The following is a 16,726-nucleotide window of genomic DNA, read 5'->3' on the forward strand; positions in this document are numbered from 1 at the left end:
TGACCCCAGTACGGTTGGCTGGCTGGGCAGGTGGTTGATATGGTAGCTGACTAGTGTACAGATAGGTGGGAAGGGGTGAATGTGAAGGGATCAGACGGCTTACTGAATGGATGATGGGTGGTCCCGGGGTCTGGCCAGCAAGCACACTTCCCCAGCAAGATTTAAAGCCAGGAGACTGAGAGCCAGCTTCAAATCCCAGTTTGCATGGATGTCCAATGTGGGTTGGTTATATATGTTTTTAAGGCTTGGGTTCCTTATCTGATAAAGGCACATCACTCCTTCCTTCCTGGTATTCTTGTCAGCCAGAGATGCCTGTCAAGCCACAGGAGGTCCTTGAAAAACTGTCTTTTCCCTTCCGGTTCCTGCCTCCTGCCTCTGCTCCCCTCCTTGCTAACAAAGCCCCGCCGTACAGTGGGAATCCTGCCGTCCCTGCCTGGACCTCCCGGCCCCTACAGAAAAAAGCCCAAACTTGTGTTGGCATGTGAGGCCCTGTGCAAACTCCTGAGTCTTGGGTGTTCCATCCATAGCTGCCCACCCTTCCCCACACCTTGGCGATGCCCCTGGGCTTAGCTCTTGGCGACTCTTGGCCTGTATCTCCCCACTCCCCATCCCATGAAACTCCCTCCATCTCCATCTCCTGGCTGCTGCCCCTGGGCAGGTGCCCCCAGCCCACATCTACTTCTCACTCTCTATTGCTCACACACAACTGACCTGTTGTTATAAAGATTTGCTATCATCTACTTTATTTCAGTTTATTTCTTAATAAACATGAGAAATGATTTCCTGCCACTCAGGGTGAAAACCTCCCTCACCTACTGAGCACTTCCTACGTGGCTGGACTTCAGCCCTGTCCTTTCTAGGCAGCTCTACCCTCAAGCTTACCAGTGACCCTTTGGGCTGAATGGTGGCTTCCCGTAAGCCCTGGAACCTGTCAGTGTGACCCTATTTGGGAAAAGAAGCTTTGTAGATACAGTAAATTAAGGATCTTGAGAGCATCCTGGATTATCCAGGTTGGCCCCAAATCCAATGACAAGTGCTCTTATAAAGGATAGAGGAAAAGACACACAGGGATAAGAAACCGTGGGAAAGCAGAGGCCGAGACTGGAGGGATGCAGCCCATGGCTCTAAGGAGGGGATTGGCTCTGATAAAGGCAGAATGGGGGTGCAGATGGTCACCTTGAATGTGAGGATGGCAGCAGAAGTCAGGGGCTAAGAAGCACCCAGACCGTCCTACGTGCTCTGATCCAAAACCAGGGCCAGCTAGGCAAGTGAACCCAGTAAGCCCTGTAGCTCCAGCACCCGTACCTGTGCTAGTTAAGCACTCACCCCTGCCAGGCATGGTCCCACCCAGCATTTCAGTTAATTCTCCTGACCTCCCAACCTGGGTGGGTAGCTATTAATCTCATCCTTAAACAGGGATGGGCAGGCTGAGACTCAGAGACAGAAAGTGGCTTGCTCAGGGTAACACAGCTAGTAAAAAGGAACATGAACCCAGTTCAGCTGAGTTCCCAAGCCAGTGCTCTTTAAGACTGTCCACAGAACAGTAAAAGGGGAGTTGCTGAGGAAGATGACACTGTCCTGTTGGCTGCCCTGGGCCTGTCTGTTCAGACTTGGAGAGGAATCCCCCCCTGGAGACAGGACAGGCTGACTTTCCAGCCCAGGCTACCGCAGTTTCCTACCCCCAAACCAGGGGAAAGCAGATGAGAAGGCACAGGGAGGAACTTATCAGGATAGGGGTCACTGGCTCCTACTCTTCAGCTTCCCTGCACACACACATGCACACACACACACACGTGTGCAAGCACACACATGCTTGGTACCATAGCATGAGGGTAGGGAGACCAAGAGGAGGAGAATAATTCCTTGAAGACTTTTTATTGAGTCTTTTCTGAAAATGATTCTTGCTGGAGCAGCGGCAGGCACCTCTTCCTGGGCCGTGATTGCAGGTCGTACGTCAGGAGTGCATCTGCCTGGACTCGGGTCTCTGCAGGGCCAAAGGTATTCCTCTCGGCGCCCTCCTCCTACTGCTCGGGCTCCATCAGTAGCAGCTTGCCCTGCACCGGGAGCTCCTCTTCCCCCTCCTCTTCTTCTCCCTGCTCCTGTTCCTCTCCTTCCGTAGACAAGGAGAAGCTATCCTGACTCACGCAGGCCACAAGCTTCTTCATGGTGGATTTGTGGCCCCGGCCACCAACTGTGCTGAGCTTGGCGCAGTGGGAACCCATCGCTCTCTTTGGCTGCCTCTGCGATCTGGGAGGCAAGGCCACTGGGGCAAGCAGAGGGGCTGTGAGGGCAGCAGGTAGGGCACTGACATCACAAAGGGGCCCCTGGATACCTTAGCCTGGCCGACACGTGACTCAAAGCTCAGCGACCAGCAGCCCTGCTGAGCTCCTGAACGCACTGGGAAGGACAGAGGCTAATGCCAGGCCAGCTGCCTCTCACCCTGCTCTGTGGCCACCTCCATCTGGCATTTGCCTGGGCACGGGGCCCTTTTAGCTGGGATGAGAACTGGGGATAGAATTTTTGGAAGCAGGAGAGCACACAGACTCTTCTTCACATCCCAGAAATATGCAGACCAAAGGAGCTGTTGATAGGACGTGACTATACCTCACAACTATGGCAACTTTAGGGTCAGGGTCAGGGTTTGGGTTAGGGTTGCAGAGTCGAGGGTGAGGGCGCACGGGAGAGGAGGAGATGGAAATGTCTGGTTTCTTGACTTGCGGGGTACCTACACAGGTGTTCTTAAAACTCTGCATAAGCTGTGTTTCTATCAAGACCTCTCCTCTCCTTGGCTCCTAAGCTGGTGGGGTCACAGGTCTCTTCAGCTCTAGGTGCCCATACAACAGTTTCAGCAGGCGGTGGGCCTTGGTCACCTCCAAGCACTAGAAATCCATTTCTAATATATAAATCATACCATGCCAACTTTCTACCCCAAATCTCAGTGGGCCTCAGTGTGGTCATGTGCTCCCATAGAGGGAAGGACAGAGAATTAACACAGGAGTCAGAGTGGCAACAGAAGCACTGACTGAGTGATGTGGCTGGAGTAAAGGGACACTAAGCAAGAAGCTAGGAAGACGCAGAATACAGAGGGTATTCTGAAGTTTGTGGTGATGCAGGGTCGGCCCCATCTCAGAACTCTTCTGGCCCTCAGAGCTTCACGGGGTCCAGCTGCTTGCCTTTGTTCCCTCCACACTGGCCTTGTTCTTGCAGGAGCGATGCCACACCTGCTTTCTATTTAGGCACAATTCACGTTCCCCAGCTGCTCCACCCCACTTGAGGGGACATCAAGGTGGAATGGTGTGGCGTCAAACCTTGGCTCTGGGTAGTGGAGGATGCCCAGGGTCACATACCAGGCCCTGCCCCCACTTCTTTAACACATTTACTCTTGTATTTACTCTTGTTTTGTGTCATTTGCATAAAGGAAACAATGGCAGGCCATCAGTTTGTGTTTCTGATCTGAAGCTTTATTTGGCAGATGACCAAAAGTCATCTTTTGCGGGTTTGGATATCTAAGGTGGGATTGCTGTAGTCTCTTGAGGTCATTCTCTGGCAATTGGCTCTACTTAGTCTCCAATGATGGGTGTGATGTGCCCAGAAAAGCTTTGTAATGCCTCGTGCATATCCTCCTCCTGAGCCTTCTGCCAGATTTTGGGGGAACAAAAAGTTTTGGTGACAGGGCCATCAATGGGAGCTGGGTGGGAAGGGGATGTGGCAGCTGTCAGATGGGGTGAGGTTCCCAGTTCTCCATGAGCCTCCCGCATCAGGGGTGCACAGGGACTGGCAAGAACACCTTGGCACATTCTGCTTCTGCAGGTGCCTCTCCGGTGCCTTGGACAGGAACAGTAGCGCCTTTGTCTGTAGTGGTAGCGGCCTCTGTGGGTCCTTCCCTGGACCTGGACTTCCTCTGGGCTCAGTTCCATCTCCTGCTCCAGCTCCTGGTCCTGGTGCCCGCATCTGTGCTGCTGCACCGCCCCTGCAGCACACGTTTGCCCTGACTCCACACCCGGAGTTGGACCATCGTGCTCATGGGTCAGGTGGCTCGTGCTGGGGCTGCAGCTGACCTGGGGGCAGTGAGGGAGGGCTGAGGTGTGTGTGACAGAGTTGCTCGTATGCATTTAGCATCTTCTGGACCTCACGGTGTAGCGACGATAGCACACTGTGGGGAATAAGAGAGGCGGGAGATTTCAGCATGAGGTGAGCCCCCAGCAGAGCCCCTCACCTCTTCCTCTCTGCCTCTGGCAGCATCGCCTCCTCCAGCTCCACACCGGGACAAAGCCCCTCACCTTTTCTTGTCCGCAACTGGCAGCATTGCCTGCTCCTCCTGTGACTGCTTTGTCTCTGGTGGCAACATCTGCTCTGGCTACGGCTGAGGCCACGGCAACATGTGTATCTAGCCTTGGTGCCGGATGGATACGGTGTGAGTGCTCAGAGCAGTAGGTACCACCTTAGCTGGGCCAGCCAGCCTGAGAACAGGTGGAACTATGTGGGCTGTGAGCCAGGGACTGGTTCCTGGTCCTCTTATAGTCATGGGAGGCCTTTGGGCACTATGAGGTCACAGACACCAGCCCGAGCAGACTCACCTTGTGCCCATGTATGGGCATATGAGAGGCCCATGGTGGGCAGGGCAAGGCCGTGATGCCCAAGGGCCTCAATGTTACCAGCTGAGGGGAGACCAGCTGTCGTTCCTGTCAAGGGCAATCTCTCACTCATGCAGGGAGCTCTCAAGGAAAGTCTTATTGAGCACTGACTGAGGGCCAGGGTCTAGGGGAGGCCCTAGCATACAGTGATAAATAAGGCAGACCCATTCTGCCTGTTAAAGTTTGGACTCTTATCTTGAGGAAACATGAATGAAATAACCGCCCAGAATAATTGTGTCAGGAGGAAGGCCTTCCAGGGCTGGTGTAGAGGTGCCGCCCTCATCAAGGGCCCACGCTTCCTTGGTCTTCCAGGTCTGTCCTGGGCACGTGCTCTCCATCCTCAAGGTTGCCTCATTATCCAAACTCTGGGCTGCAAGGCACAGTTGTACAGTTGTGTACTGCTCAAAGCTTTGAGCCAAGGGACCGAGTGGGGACTGAAATCCAGCCTGGGCTCTGCATGTGAAGTCAGGCCCAGAACCCATAGGCATGCTGCTGCACACAGCAGCAGTCTTTTATCTAATTCAACTGCTCACAGTGATGTCTTCTTCTCATTTAAACAAAGGCACACTAAGAGCTAGCCATGGCCCTGTGGAAATTCAATCCTATCCGCTGTCCAGGGAGGTAGGGAAACAAAGAGGAGGGCACAGAAGGGGTCATTACCTGTAACGAGCGTTCCCAGAAAGCCCACCCAATAACCTCCTTTGTGATCATTCACCTTACTGTGAGAGCACCCTGCCTCTCAGGATAAGCTGGGTTCTTGGGAAGGAGAAATGGGCCAGTGGACAGATAGATATTAGTACTCCTTACCCCAGAGGGGGTACAGCCAGAAAGTTCCAGAACTCCACCCCCCGAGTCCACGATAGGGTGAGAAAACCATGCATTTGACGTTCTGGTGTAGACATTAAGGCACAGACTGTATTCTAAAGCTTGTGGTGATGCAGGGTTGGCCCTATCTCAGAACTCGGCTGGCCCAGAGGGCTTCACGGGGTCCAGCTGCTTGCCTTTGTTCCCTCCACACTGGCCTTGTTCTAGCAGGAGCAATGCCACACCTGCTTTCCATTTAGGCACAATTCACTTTCCCCAGCTGCTCCACACCAGTTGAGGGGACGTCAAAGTGGAATGGTGTGGCGTCAAACCCTGGCTCTGGGTGACGGAGGATGCCCAGAGTCACATACCAGCCCCTGCCCCCACCTCTTTAACACATGTACTCTTGTATTTACTCTTGTTTTGTGTCATTTGCATAAAGGAGACAATGGCAGGCCATCAGTTTATGTTTCTTATCTGAAGCTTTATTTGGCAGATGACCAAAAGTCATCTTTTGTGGGTTTGGACGTCGAAGGTGGGATCGCTGTGGTCTCTTGAGGTCGTTCTCTGGCAAGTGGCTGTCCTTAGTCTCCAGTGTCGGGTGTGATGGGCCCAGCAGAGTTTTGTAATGCCTTGTGCATCTCCTCCTCCTCCTCCTGAGCCTTCTGCCAGCTTTTGGGGGAACCAAAAGTTTCGGTTACAGGGCCATCTATGGGAGCTGCGTGGGAAGAGGGTGTGGCAGCTGTCCGATGTGGTGAGGTCCCCAGTGCTCCATGAGCCTCCCGCATCAGGGATGCTCAGGGACTGGCAAGAACACCTTGGCTCTTTCTGCATCTGCAGGTGCGTCTCTGGCGCCTTGGGCAGTGGCAGTAGCACCTGTGTCTGTAGTGGTAGCGGCCTCTGTGGGTCCTTCCCTGGACGGGGACTTCATCTGGGCTCAGCTCCTTCTCCTGCCCCTGCTCCTGGTCCTGGTGCCCGCATCTGTGCTGCTGCCGCGCCCCTGCTGCTCACGTTTTCCCTGACTCCACACCCGGAGTCGGACCATCGTGCTCACGGGTCAGTGCTGGGGCTGCAGCTGACCTGGGGGCAGGGAGGGAGGGCTGAGGTGTGCCCCACTGCTCCTGCTGTTGATGGTGGTCTAATCTGTCAGGAGCTCTCTGCGGACTTCTGTAGAAAGGGGGCCGTCCACTGTGACTCGCACTGTGACTTGGCGGCCACGGCCACCATTGTCCCCACCCTGAAGTCAACACACAGCAGGGGCCTGCAGCCAGCAGGTCCCGGAAGGGGAAGCCACCCTGTTGCCCTGCCAGTAATAATGTGTCGCAGTGGAACTCTGAGGCCGCAAGAGGAGCACCAGCTTGTCCAAGTCTAAGCCCAGCCTCAGCCCCCATACACCGAGCTGGTGCACATCGACCCGTTGTCACTTCCGAAGCCGCTTCACTGCTGTGCCTTGGTCTGGGGTTATAAAACCCCAGCACCCGTATGTGTATTGGTGGGCCCTCATTATCTGTTCACCAGTTTGTCATAATCTAGGGATTATTATATGCCAGGCATTTATTCATTTCCTTGCTGTATATTTACTCATTTACTGCATGAAGAAAATAAGTGATTTGCTCAAGGTCCCTCTGCAAATGAGGGGCAAAGCTGGACTTCATTCAGAGTCCATGCCCTTTGCCCTTGGACCCCTTCCCAACCCACGAGATGCTCTTCACTAAACAGATGTCATCTTCCCTTCATGTCCTGGGCCTCCGAGCAACTGAAAAGGGCAGAGAGCATGTGATAGATTAGTGTCTTCCACCTCAAAATTGCAAAAGGGACTTTTATGAATGTGAGGTTAAGATACGGAGATTGACATATGATCCTGGGTTCAGTGTGTTCATATGGGCCCTTATAGCTGGCAGACTGGGGCAGGAGGTTGTAGGAAGAGAGATCTGAAGATGCTAAATGCTGCCGGGGTCCCTGAGCCAAGGAATGCAGGTGTCCTCTAGAAGCTGGGACATACAAGCAAACAGGTTTTTTTCCCTCAGAGCCTCCAGAAGGAACACCTTGCTCACCCCATAGGAACCATTTTGGAATTGACCTGCATTCTTCAGAGAGATAAGAAATTTGTGTTCTTTTAAGCTATGAAGTTTGTGGTAAATGTGTTACAGCAGTTACAGGGGGCAATTTCTGTCTGGTGTTCATCTGCTGCCTCTTTCACTTATTAGTGCCTTCAGATTCCCCCTGGGCACTTGGTGAAAATAGGAATGCCCAGGCCTTAGCCCCATGTCAAAGTCTCCATGCCTGGAGCTCCATCTACTTGTGGAAGCCTGCCTAGGGAGCATCTTGGGACTGGGGTCCTGCAAGCAGGTTCAGCTACCTGCTGAAAGGTCCTCACCTGGAAGAGTGGGGCAGGAGGTTGATGGTGCCGCCCTTTCAATACCTGCCCTGCAAGGTGGCTGTGAGAGGATGAGTGCAGAACGTATATCATGGTGTTCATGTAAGTTGCGGCCGTGACAGTTGTCAGGTGTGAAATGGCACTGTCACTTTAGAGCGCTGGATGCCAGAGCTCCCATGTGCTGATTGTGACCCGCGCTGTGGTAGTCTTTGAGCCAAGTGAACAAACATCCAGTATTGTTTCCAGGGTTCCTGTAAACATCTCCACGTCTCACTGGGGTGTTAAACTATGGGCTCTGCAGCATCTTACTGCAGGTTGGAACCCTCAGTGTCAAGTGGGCAGACGTGCGATGAGCAAGTTGCCTTGTTTTCTTAAGTAGGGATTGTACCTCCATAGAGCTGAAAGCTTAGCTCCCGCCGCTCTCTGGGCAGGTTGGGTGTAGTGCTCAGATGGAGCTGAAGTGTTTCGAGTGGGAATTTCAGCTTCATGCTAGGATAAACACATGTGGGCACTGTGGGGATTGGTGGGGTACAGTGACGGACTGGTGAATGTTCTGGCTCTCTTGGGTGAGAAGGAGGAAGCTGTTATTTGTACCACTTGTTAGTTTGTGGCCCATTTTAAGGCACCAACACAAAGCCACTCAGCACAGAGATGGAGATGGGTTCAGACCTCAGGATGAGGGGCTCCTGTCCCTGCTGGGGAGGGATGTACAGGGCATTGGGTGAGGCAGATTCGGGTGATAGCTTGGGAGTAGTCAGAGATTGTGACCAGATCCAGTGTGACAACTGCTACTCCTGTCCCCTCTTCCCGTCATCCCCAAGCCCTCCCCTCCCGAGCTCCTGTCAAGGCAAAGAGACGAGAGTCGACTTGCATTTTGAGCATTTATTGACAGGCGGCATTGTTCGTTAGCAGGCTCCTGTTCGTTTCATTGGGATGGTGGGATTCGCAAGGTGCGGAAGGAGGGTCTTGAAAGCCGGGAGAATTTCAGGCAGGTGTGTGGTGAAGTTGCTCGTGTGCGTTTAGCATCTTCTGGACCTGACGGTGTAGCAACGATAGGACACTGTGGGGATAAAAGAGGCGGGAGATTTCAGCATGAGCTGAGTCCCCAGCAGAGCCCCTCACCTCTTCTTGTCCGCCTCTGGCAGCATCGCCTGCTCCTCCTGTGACTTCTTGGTCTCTGGCGGCGGCATCTGCTCTGGCTACGGCTGCGGCCACGGCAACGTGTGTATCTGGCCATGGTGCCGGATGGATTCGGTGTGGGTGCTCAGAGCAGGAGGTACCACCTTAGCTGGGCAGCCAACTGTGAGCAGGTGGAACTGCGTGGGCTGTGAGGCAGGGCCTGGCTCCTGGTCCTCTTATAGTCACGGGAGGCCCCTGGGCATTATGAGGTCACAGATGCCAGCCTGAGCAGACCCACCTTGTGCCCATGTATGGACATGTGTTAGGCCCATGGTGGGCGGGGCGGGGCCGTGATGCCTAGGGGCCTCCATGTCACCAGCTGAGGGGAGACCAGCTGACATTCCTGTCAAGGGCAATCTCACAGTCATGCAGGGAGCTCTCAAGTAAAGTCTTATTGAGCACTGACTGAGGGCCAGGGTCTGGGGGAGGCCCTGGCATACAGTGATAAATAAGGCAGACCCATTCTGCCTGTTAAAGTTTGGACTCTTATCTTGAGGAAACATGAATGAAATAACCGCCCAGAATAACTGTGTCAGGAGGAAGGCCTTCCAGGGCTGGCGTAGAGGCGCCGCCCTCATCAAGGGCCCACACTTCTTTGGTCTTCCATGTCTGTCCTGGACACGTGCTCTCCATCCTCAAGGTTGCCTCATAATCCAAACTCTGGGCTGCCATGCACAGTTGTACAGCCCTGTCCTGCTCAAAGCTTTGAGCCAAGGGTCCCAGTGGGGACTGAAATCCAGCCTGGGCTCTTCCTGTTAAGTCAGGCCCAGCACCCATAGGCATGCTGCTGCACCCAGCAGCAGTCTTTTATCTAATTCAGCTGCTCACAGTGATGTCTTCTTCTCATTTAAACAAAGACACACTAAGAGCTAGCCTTGGCCCTGTGAAAATTCAATCCTATCCGCTGTCCAGTGAGTAAGGGAAACGAAGAGGAGGGCGCAGAAGGGGTCGTTACCTGTAACGAGCTTTCTCAGAAAGCCCACCCAATAACCTCCCTTGTGATCGTTCGCCTTACTGTTAGAGCACCCTGCCTCTCAGGATAATCTGGGTTCTTGGGAAGGAGAAATGGGCCGGTGGACAGACAGATATTAGTACTCTTTGCCCCAGAGGGGTTACAGCCAGAAATCTCCAGAACTCCACCCCCCGAGTCCACGATTGGGTGAGAAAACCATGCATTTGATATTTTAGTGCAGACATTAAGGCACAGACTGTATTCTAAAGCTTGTGGTGATGCAGGGTCGCCCCTATCTCAGAACTCGGCTGGCCCAGAGGTCTTCACGGGGTCCAGCTGCTTGCCTTTGTTCCCTCCACACTGGCCTTGTTCTTGCATTAGCAATGCCACACCTGCTTTCCATTTAGGCACAATTCACTTTTCCCAGCTGCTCCGCACCAGTTGAGGGGAAATCAAAGTTTAATGGTGTGGCGTTAAACCCTGGCTCTGAGTGGTGGAGGATGCCCAGAGTCACATACCAGCCCCTGCCCCCACTTCTTTAACACATTTACTCTTTTATTTACTCTTGTTTTGTGTCATTTGCATAAAGGAGACAATGGCAGGCCATCTCTTTATGTTTCTTATCTGAAGCTTTATTTGGCAGATGACCAAAAGTCATCTTTTGATGGTTTGGACGTCGAAGGTGGGATCGCTGTGGTCTCTTGAGGTCGTTCTCTGGCAAGTGGCTGCCCTTAGTCTCCAATGTCGGGTGTGATGTGCCCAGGGAAGTTTTGTAATGCCTTGTGCATCTCCTCCTCCTCCTGAGCCTTCTGCCCGCTTTTGGTGGAACAAAAAGTTTCGGTTACAGGGCCATTTAAGGGAGCCGTGTGGGAAGGGGATTTGGCAGCTGTCAGATGGGTGAGGTCCCAATGGTCCATGAGCCTCCTGCATTAGGGGTGCTCGGGGAGTGGCGAGAACTCCGTTGGTCCTTCTGCATCTGCATGTTTGTCTCTGGCGCCTTGGACAGTATCAGTAGCGCCTTTGTCTGTAGTGGTAGCGGCCTGTGTGTTCCTTCCTAGGACCTGGACTTCCTCTGGGCTCAGCTCCGGCTTCTGCTCCTGCTCCTGCTCCTGCTCATGGTCCTTGTGCCCGCATCTCTGCTGGTGTCCCCTCCGATGGTGCGGACGTTCTTCTTCACTCCTCCGGCGGTGTCTGACCATCGTGCTCACGGGTCAGGTGGCTCTGGCTGGGGCTGGCACTGACCTGGGGGCAGGGAGGGATTGCTGATGCCTGCCCTCCTGCTCCTCCTTTTGATGTTGCTCTAATCTTTTAGGAGCTCTTTTGGGACTTTCATATAAAGGGGGCCCCTTCCACTGTAGTCCAGACTGTGACTCAGCAACCACAGCCACTATTGTCCCCACCCTGAGGTCAACACACAGCAGTGACCCGCAGCCAGCAGTTCCCGGAAGGGCAAGCCACCCTATTGCGTTGCCAGTAATAATGTGTCGCAGTGAGACTCTCAGGCCGCAAGAGGAGCACCAGCTTGTCCAAGTCTAAGCCCCAGCCTCAGCCCCCATACTCCCAGCTGTTGCACATCCACCCATTGTCATTTCCGAAGCCGCTTCACTGCTGTGCCCTGCTCTGGCATTATAAAACCCCAGCACCAATATGTGTGTTGGTGGGCCCTCATTGTTCACTAGTTTATAATAATATAGTGATTATTATATGTCAGGCATTTATTCATTTCCTTGTTGTATATTTACTCATTTACTGCATGAAGAGAATAAGTGATTTGCCCAAGGTCACTCTGCAAATAAGGGGCAAAGTTAGACTTCATTCAGAGTCCATGCCCTTTGCCCTTGCACCCCTTGCCAGCCCAGGAGATGCTCTTCTCTAAACAGATGTCATCTTCCGTTTATCTCCTGAGCTTCCTGGCAACTGAAAATAGCTAAGAGACCGTGATGTATTAGTGTCTTCCTCCTCAAAGTTTGGTGTTTAGTATTTTTCCCTTTCAAGAAAAGAAGTGCTTGATTCTGCATTGTGAGATGTGTACATATTTACTATGTACATGTAGAAGAAGTATAAAATTATAAGAAAAGAAAGTCTCCTATAATCATATCACAGAAGTCCGTCATTATTCCTACTGTATACTGATTTACAGTCTGTTTGAAAATATATAAATATGTCATGTATTTGCATTTCTTAAGTAATGTTGTATGTTATATTTGATATTTTCCTCACTTAACCTCACTTTACTGATTTCATTGTTTTTTAAGCATTCATGTTATATTTTCCTCATGTATTTAAATAGTCCAAAAAACGGTTTTACTTCCTCATCACATCCCAACTCATAAGAAGAAAATTATAATTTTGTCGTTCTTGTAGTGACCGCTACTTTAACTTCCATTTCTTACATAAAAATGTTAGTTTGTGTTTTTGTACACAAGTATTTTTGTGTTCATCACATTAATTTCTTATTTAAGAACTAGTCAAAAAGAAATATTTAATAAGGAGCTTCCCATATGTATTGTCAAAGTAGTCCCTTTAAAAATGTACCCTAGTTGATACTCCTATCTTTGGTAAGTAAGAATTTCTGTCTCCCAAAGCATTGGAGTTTTAAGCATTAGTATTATGGATATTATTTTAAATATATTTTAAAGGGAAGTTAATCCTGATAGTTTTTTCATTGATTTTTTTATAAGAAATGTATATCACTTTATTCTGAGTGGTCACTTCACTGCAAAATCATCAATCGTCTTTATGTTTCCCTGATCTACAGTGTTTTAAATTAATAACAGATATGTAGTTATTGAATGTTTATGTTACTGATTTGACTGAACACACCAGTAAAAAGAATAATAATATCAGAGGCTAAAAAATAGAATGCATTCTAATGTAATGAACGTGGCAATACTACTATGGACTCCTTTAGGAATGAGGCAGCGCAATGGATGGGCTGGATATGTTCAAGGATAGGTTAACCGTTTAGCAGCATGTTTTAAATGTGTAGCTCACTCTCTAAAGTTATTTCTAACCCTCATATTCTAAGAGTCTATAAAAAGGAAGATACATTTTTTTATATATATTTTTTCTTCCCTTTCATTATACCATTATAACATGGCAGGGACTACACTTCCAACCATGTACATAGCTGGTCTTATCCTTAATTCTGATCCATTCCAAGAGCACTGCTCAAGAGTCATGTTCAGACTCATTGTCATGTTATATAGAACAAAGTGGCATTTCAGACATTACTTTTCAAATCCTGTCTGAACATGAAGAAACTTCTTACACTCAGATTTTCTAGCAGAAAGATCTAACCTCATTGTTCTTACCCTGAGACGGAACTGCATTTACACCATTTCCATGGTTGCAATTCCCAAACCTTTTTGGCACATAAATGACAAAGGGTTCATACTTACTTTGTGGTGGTTCTCCATCACTTTTTGAAATTTAACCCAAAGTTCTGCATTGGGTCTGAAAAACATTGGTTGCTACTGGCTATAATTTTGGGTTAACTTTGTCATACTTCCAAGCCCCCCATAGTCTTCCAGGCAGAGTGACTGCAAATGCAGGGGGATATGCAATGGCACCGAGAGGGGCGCCCTTCGCTCTTCTCATCACCAAGTCTACATGGAGGCTGACGAGAGCTCCTTTCTCACATCAAGCTATTAAATGATATTTCCCTGAATTCTGTGACTGGAAGACTGGTCAAGGGCAAATAACTGCTAGCAACTCCCCATGGCTGTTAGTAAGGATGGTCTGACCTCAGTGTACAAAGAAAGGGGTCACTCTATAAATTTTCATTAGTAGAAATGGCATGTGCTTTATTGGTTTCCTCTTCTAAAGTGCACAGGGAACAATTAAGTGAACAAACATAAATGTCCTTGGCGATCCTTCAAACCACTAGTGACTCTTCCGTGAAATTTAATTTGGCAAAAAAAAGAGAAAGGAAAAAATAATCAACACTTGTGGGACATTGTCCACAGAGTTAGAAAATGCAAGTATAATAACATCTGATCCAGCAAAAAAAGAAAAAAGAAAATCAGATGATAAAATGGCAGTTTGGTTCTTGTCATGTCCTTTTCTCTTTACATTGTCTATATGCTTGGGGTCTTTGGGTGATTTCTGCGATAGGACATACTCAATTGATCTACTCAAATCAGTCCTCCCCAGTTATCTCATTATTAATTTTTAAGATGTTCTACTTCAATGATTAGGAGAATTAGAGTTTGTTTATTTTGTTCTATGGATCATATAGTTTATCCATGGGTCCTATTAAGATAGGACTATTTAGTATTCATTAACCCCTGCTGTAACTCAAGTAATGAGTATTCATTTTCAAAACATGTAGGGACCTTGGTAAATCTAAAGTTGTCATTAGCTTATGAAGAATGCAGGACCTGGGTGCACTGTGCTCAGTATCCATCACTTTATCATAAGTCCAGGTCTCAGTCTCTTACTTCACTGTGCTCAGCAGTGTCAGCTTTCCTAAAGTCCTGTAGCTGAGAACTGAGAAGTCTGAGCTGGAGCCAGACACTCAATATGTGCATGTAACTTCCTGTGCTGGCTCATAGCCCCTCCCTCTCCCTATCCAAAATAAATATTAAAAATTCTATACACCCTCACACCATCACACCAATCACATTCACTGTGGAAAGGCCTTCAGATATTTTATAAATGTGGGTCAGTTATTGAGAGCATGGCAGGCCCTGGACAACAGCTACACTGAATTTCTACCATGGCAAAATAGAGCCTGAGGTGGGCAGGACAGACCAAGGGAAGCAGGGATACGGAGACAGACAGGCTTGGAGAAACAGAGGCAGCAGGGGCACATTCACGTGGGTCTGTGTCTGTACTCTCTGTGTGATCCTTTGGTCCATTTTTCGTACTACTGCCAATTTTGTTGTTTATCAGGAGTGTTTTTTTGTCCTCTGCATTTCCTTACAAATGTTAGAGTCATGCTGTCACATTACACAAAAATAGTTTGCTAGGCTTTTGATGGACTTTGTTAAATCAGTAGATCAGTTGGCCAAATCAATTGTCAATTTGGTCAGTCAATGTAAAAATTTACATATTTAGAGAATTGAGTCTTCTAGTCTGTTAACATGGTGCCCACATACATTTATTTAGTTATTCTTTAACTTCTTTCAACATTTATAGGTTTTCCTTTTGGGTGCACATGTATCTATGTGTTTAGAATCATTGCAATTTACTCAATTATAAGTATTCATTGCTATCGTGTGTTATTATAAAGGTAACCATTGCAAATAGTTATCTTCTAATTTTTCAGCCCTAGGACTTAGAAGCAGAATTGATCATTGTATATTGACTTTGAATCCATGAACTTTAAGTTGCCTTATATATTTAAAAAAATTTTTTTTACTAAGGCACTATTGATATACACTCTTACGAAGGTTTCACATGCTAAAACAATGTGATTATTACATTTACCCATATTATCGAGTCCCCACCCATACCCCAATGCAGGCACTGTCCATCAGTGTACTATGATGCCACAGATTCAGTCTGTGCCTTCTCTGTGCTGCACTGTTTTCCCTGTGATCCACCCTACACCATGTGTACTAAACATAATACTCCTCAATCCCCTTATCCTTCCCCCCACCACCTGCCCTCCCACACCCCTCTCCTTTGGTAACCACTAGTTCATTCTTGGAGTCTCTGAGTCTGCTGCAATTTTGTTCCATCAGTTTTGCTTCGTTGTTATACTCCACAAATGAGGGAAATCATTTGGCACTTGTCTTTCTCTGCCTGGCTTATTTCACTGAGCATAATGTCCTCCAGCTCCATCCATGTTGTTGAAAATGGTAGGATTTGTTTCTTTCTTATGGCTGAATAGTATTCTGCTATGTATTTGTACCACATCTTCTTTATCCATTCATCTGGTGATGGACACTGAGGTTGCTTACATATCTTGGGTATTGTAAAAAGTGCTGTGATAAACATACGGGTGCATATGTCTTCTTTTCATCTCAGGATTTGTATTCTTTGGGGAAATTCCAAGGAGTGGGATTCCCAGGTCAAATGGTATTTCTATTTTTAGTTTTTGGAGGAACTTTCATATTGCTTTCCACAGTGGTTGAACTAGCTTACATTCCCACAAGCAGTGTAGGAGGGTTCCCCTTTGTCCGCATCCTCACCAGTATTTGTTGTTCTTAGTTTTTTCAATGCTTGCCCTCCTTACTGGTGTGAGGTTATATCTCATTGTGGTTATAATTTACATTTCTCTGAAGACTAGTGATATGGAGCATCTTTTCATGTGTCTATTGGCCATCTGAATTTCTTCTTTGGAGAACTGTCTCTTCATATTCTCTGCCCATTTTTTAATTGAGTTATTTGCTTTTTGGGTGTTGAGTCGTGTGAGTTCTTTATATACTTTGTATGTTACCCCTTGTGGGATATGTCATTTACAAATATATTCTCCCATACTGTAGCTCGCCCTTTTGTTCTGTTGATGGTGTCCTTTGCTGTACAGAAACTTTTTAGTTTGATGTAGCCCCATGAGTTCATTTTTGCTTTTGTTTCCCTTATGTGAGGAGAAGAGTTCAGGAAGAAGTGGCTCATGCTTATATTCAGGAGAGTTTTGCCTATATTTTCTTCTAAGAGTTTTATGTTTTCATGACTTACATTCAGCTCTCTAATTCATTTCGAGTTTACTTTCATGTATAGGTTTAAATAATAATCCAGTTTCATTCTCTTGCACGTAGCTGTCCAGTTTTGCCAACACCAGCTGTTGAAGAGGCTGTCATTTCCTCATTGTATATCCATGGCTCCTTTATC

At 48.6% G+C, this 16,726-nt stretch overlaps 2 protein-coding genes across 3 annotated transcripts in view; one reads left to right on the forward strand and one right to left on the reverse strand.

The window, feature by feature from the left end:
- LOC130679060 (olfactory receptor 6C74-like) overlaps positions 1 to 16,726 on the forward strand; it is a 102,599-nt gene that overhangs the window by 8,398 nt on the left and 77,475 nt on the right. The gene's annotated exons all lie outside the window — the stretch shown is intronic.
- PRM3 (protamine 3) lies at positions 1,875 to 2,297 on the reverse strand. Its single transcript, XM_057487915.1, is given in 1 exon segment — positions 1,875 to 2,297. A coding segment is annotated over 1 exon segment (348 nt). The 5' UTR covers positions 2,223 to 2,297.

Source organism: Manis pentadactyla, chromosome 10 (assembly GCF_030020395.1).
Source record: "Manis pentadactyla isolate mManPen7 chromosome 10, mManPen7.hap1, whole genome shotgun sequence".
NCBI lineage: Eukaryota > Metazoa > Chordata > Mammalia > Pholidota > Manidae > Manis > Manis pentadactyla.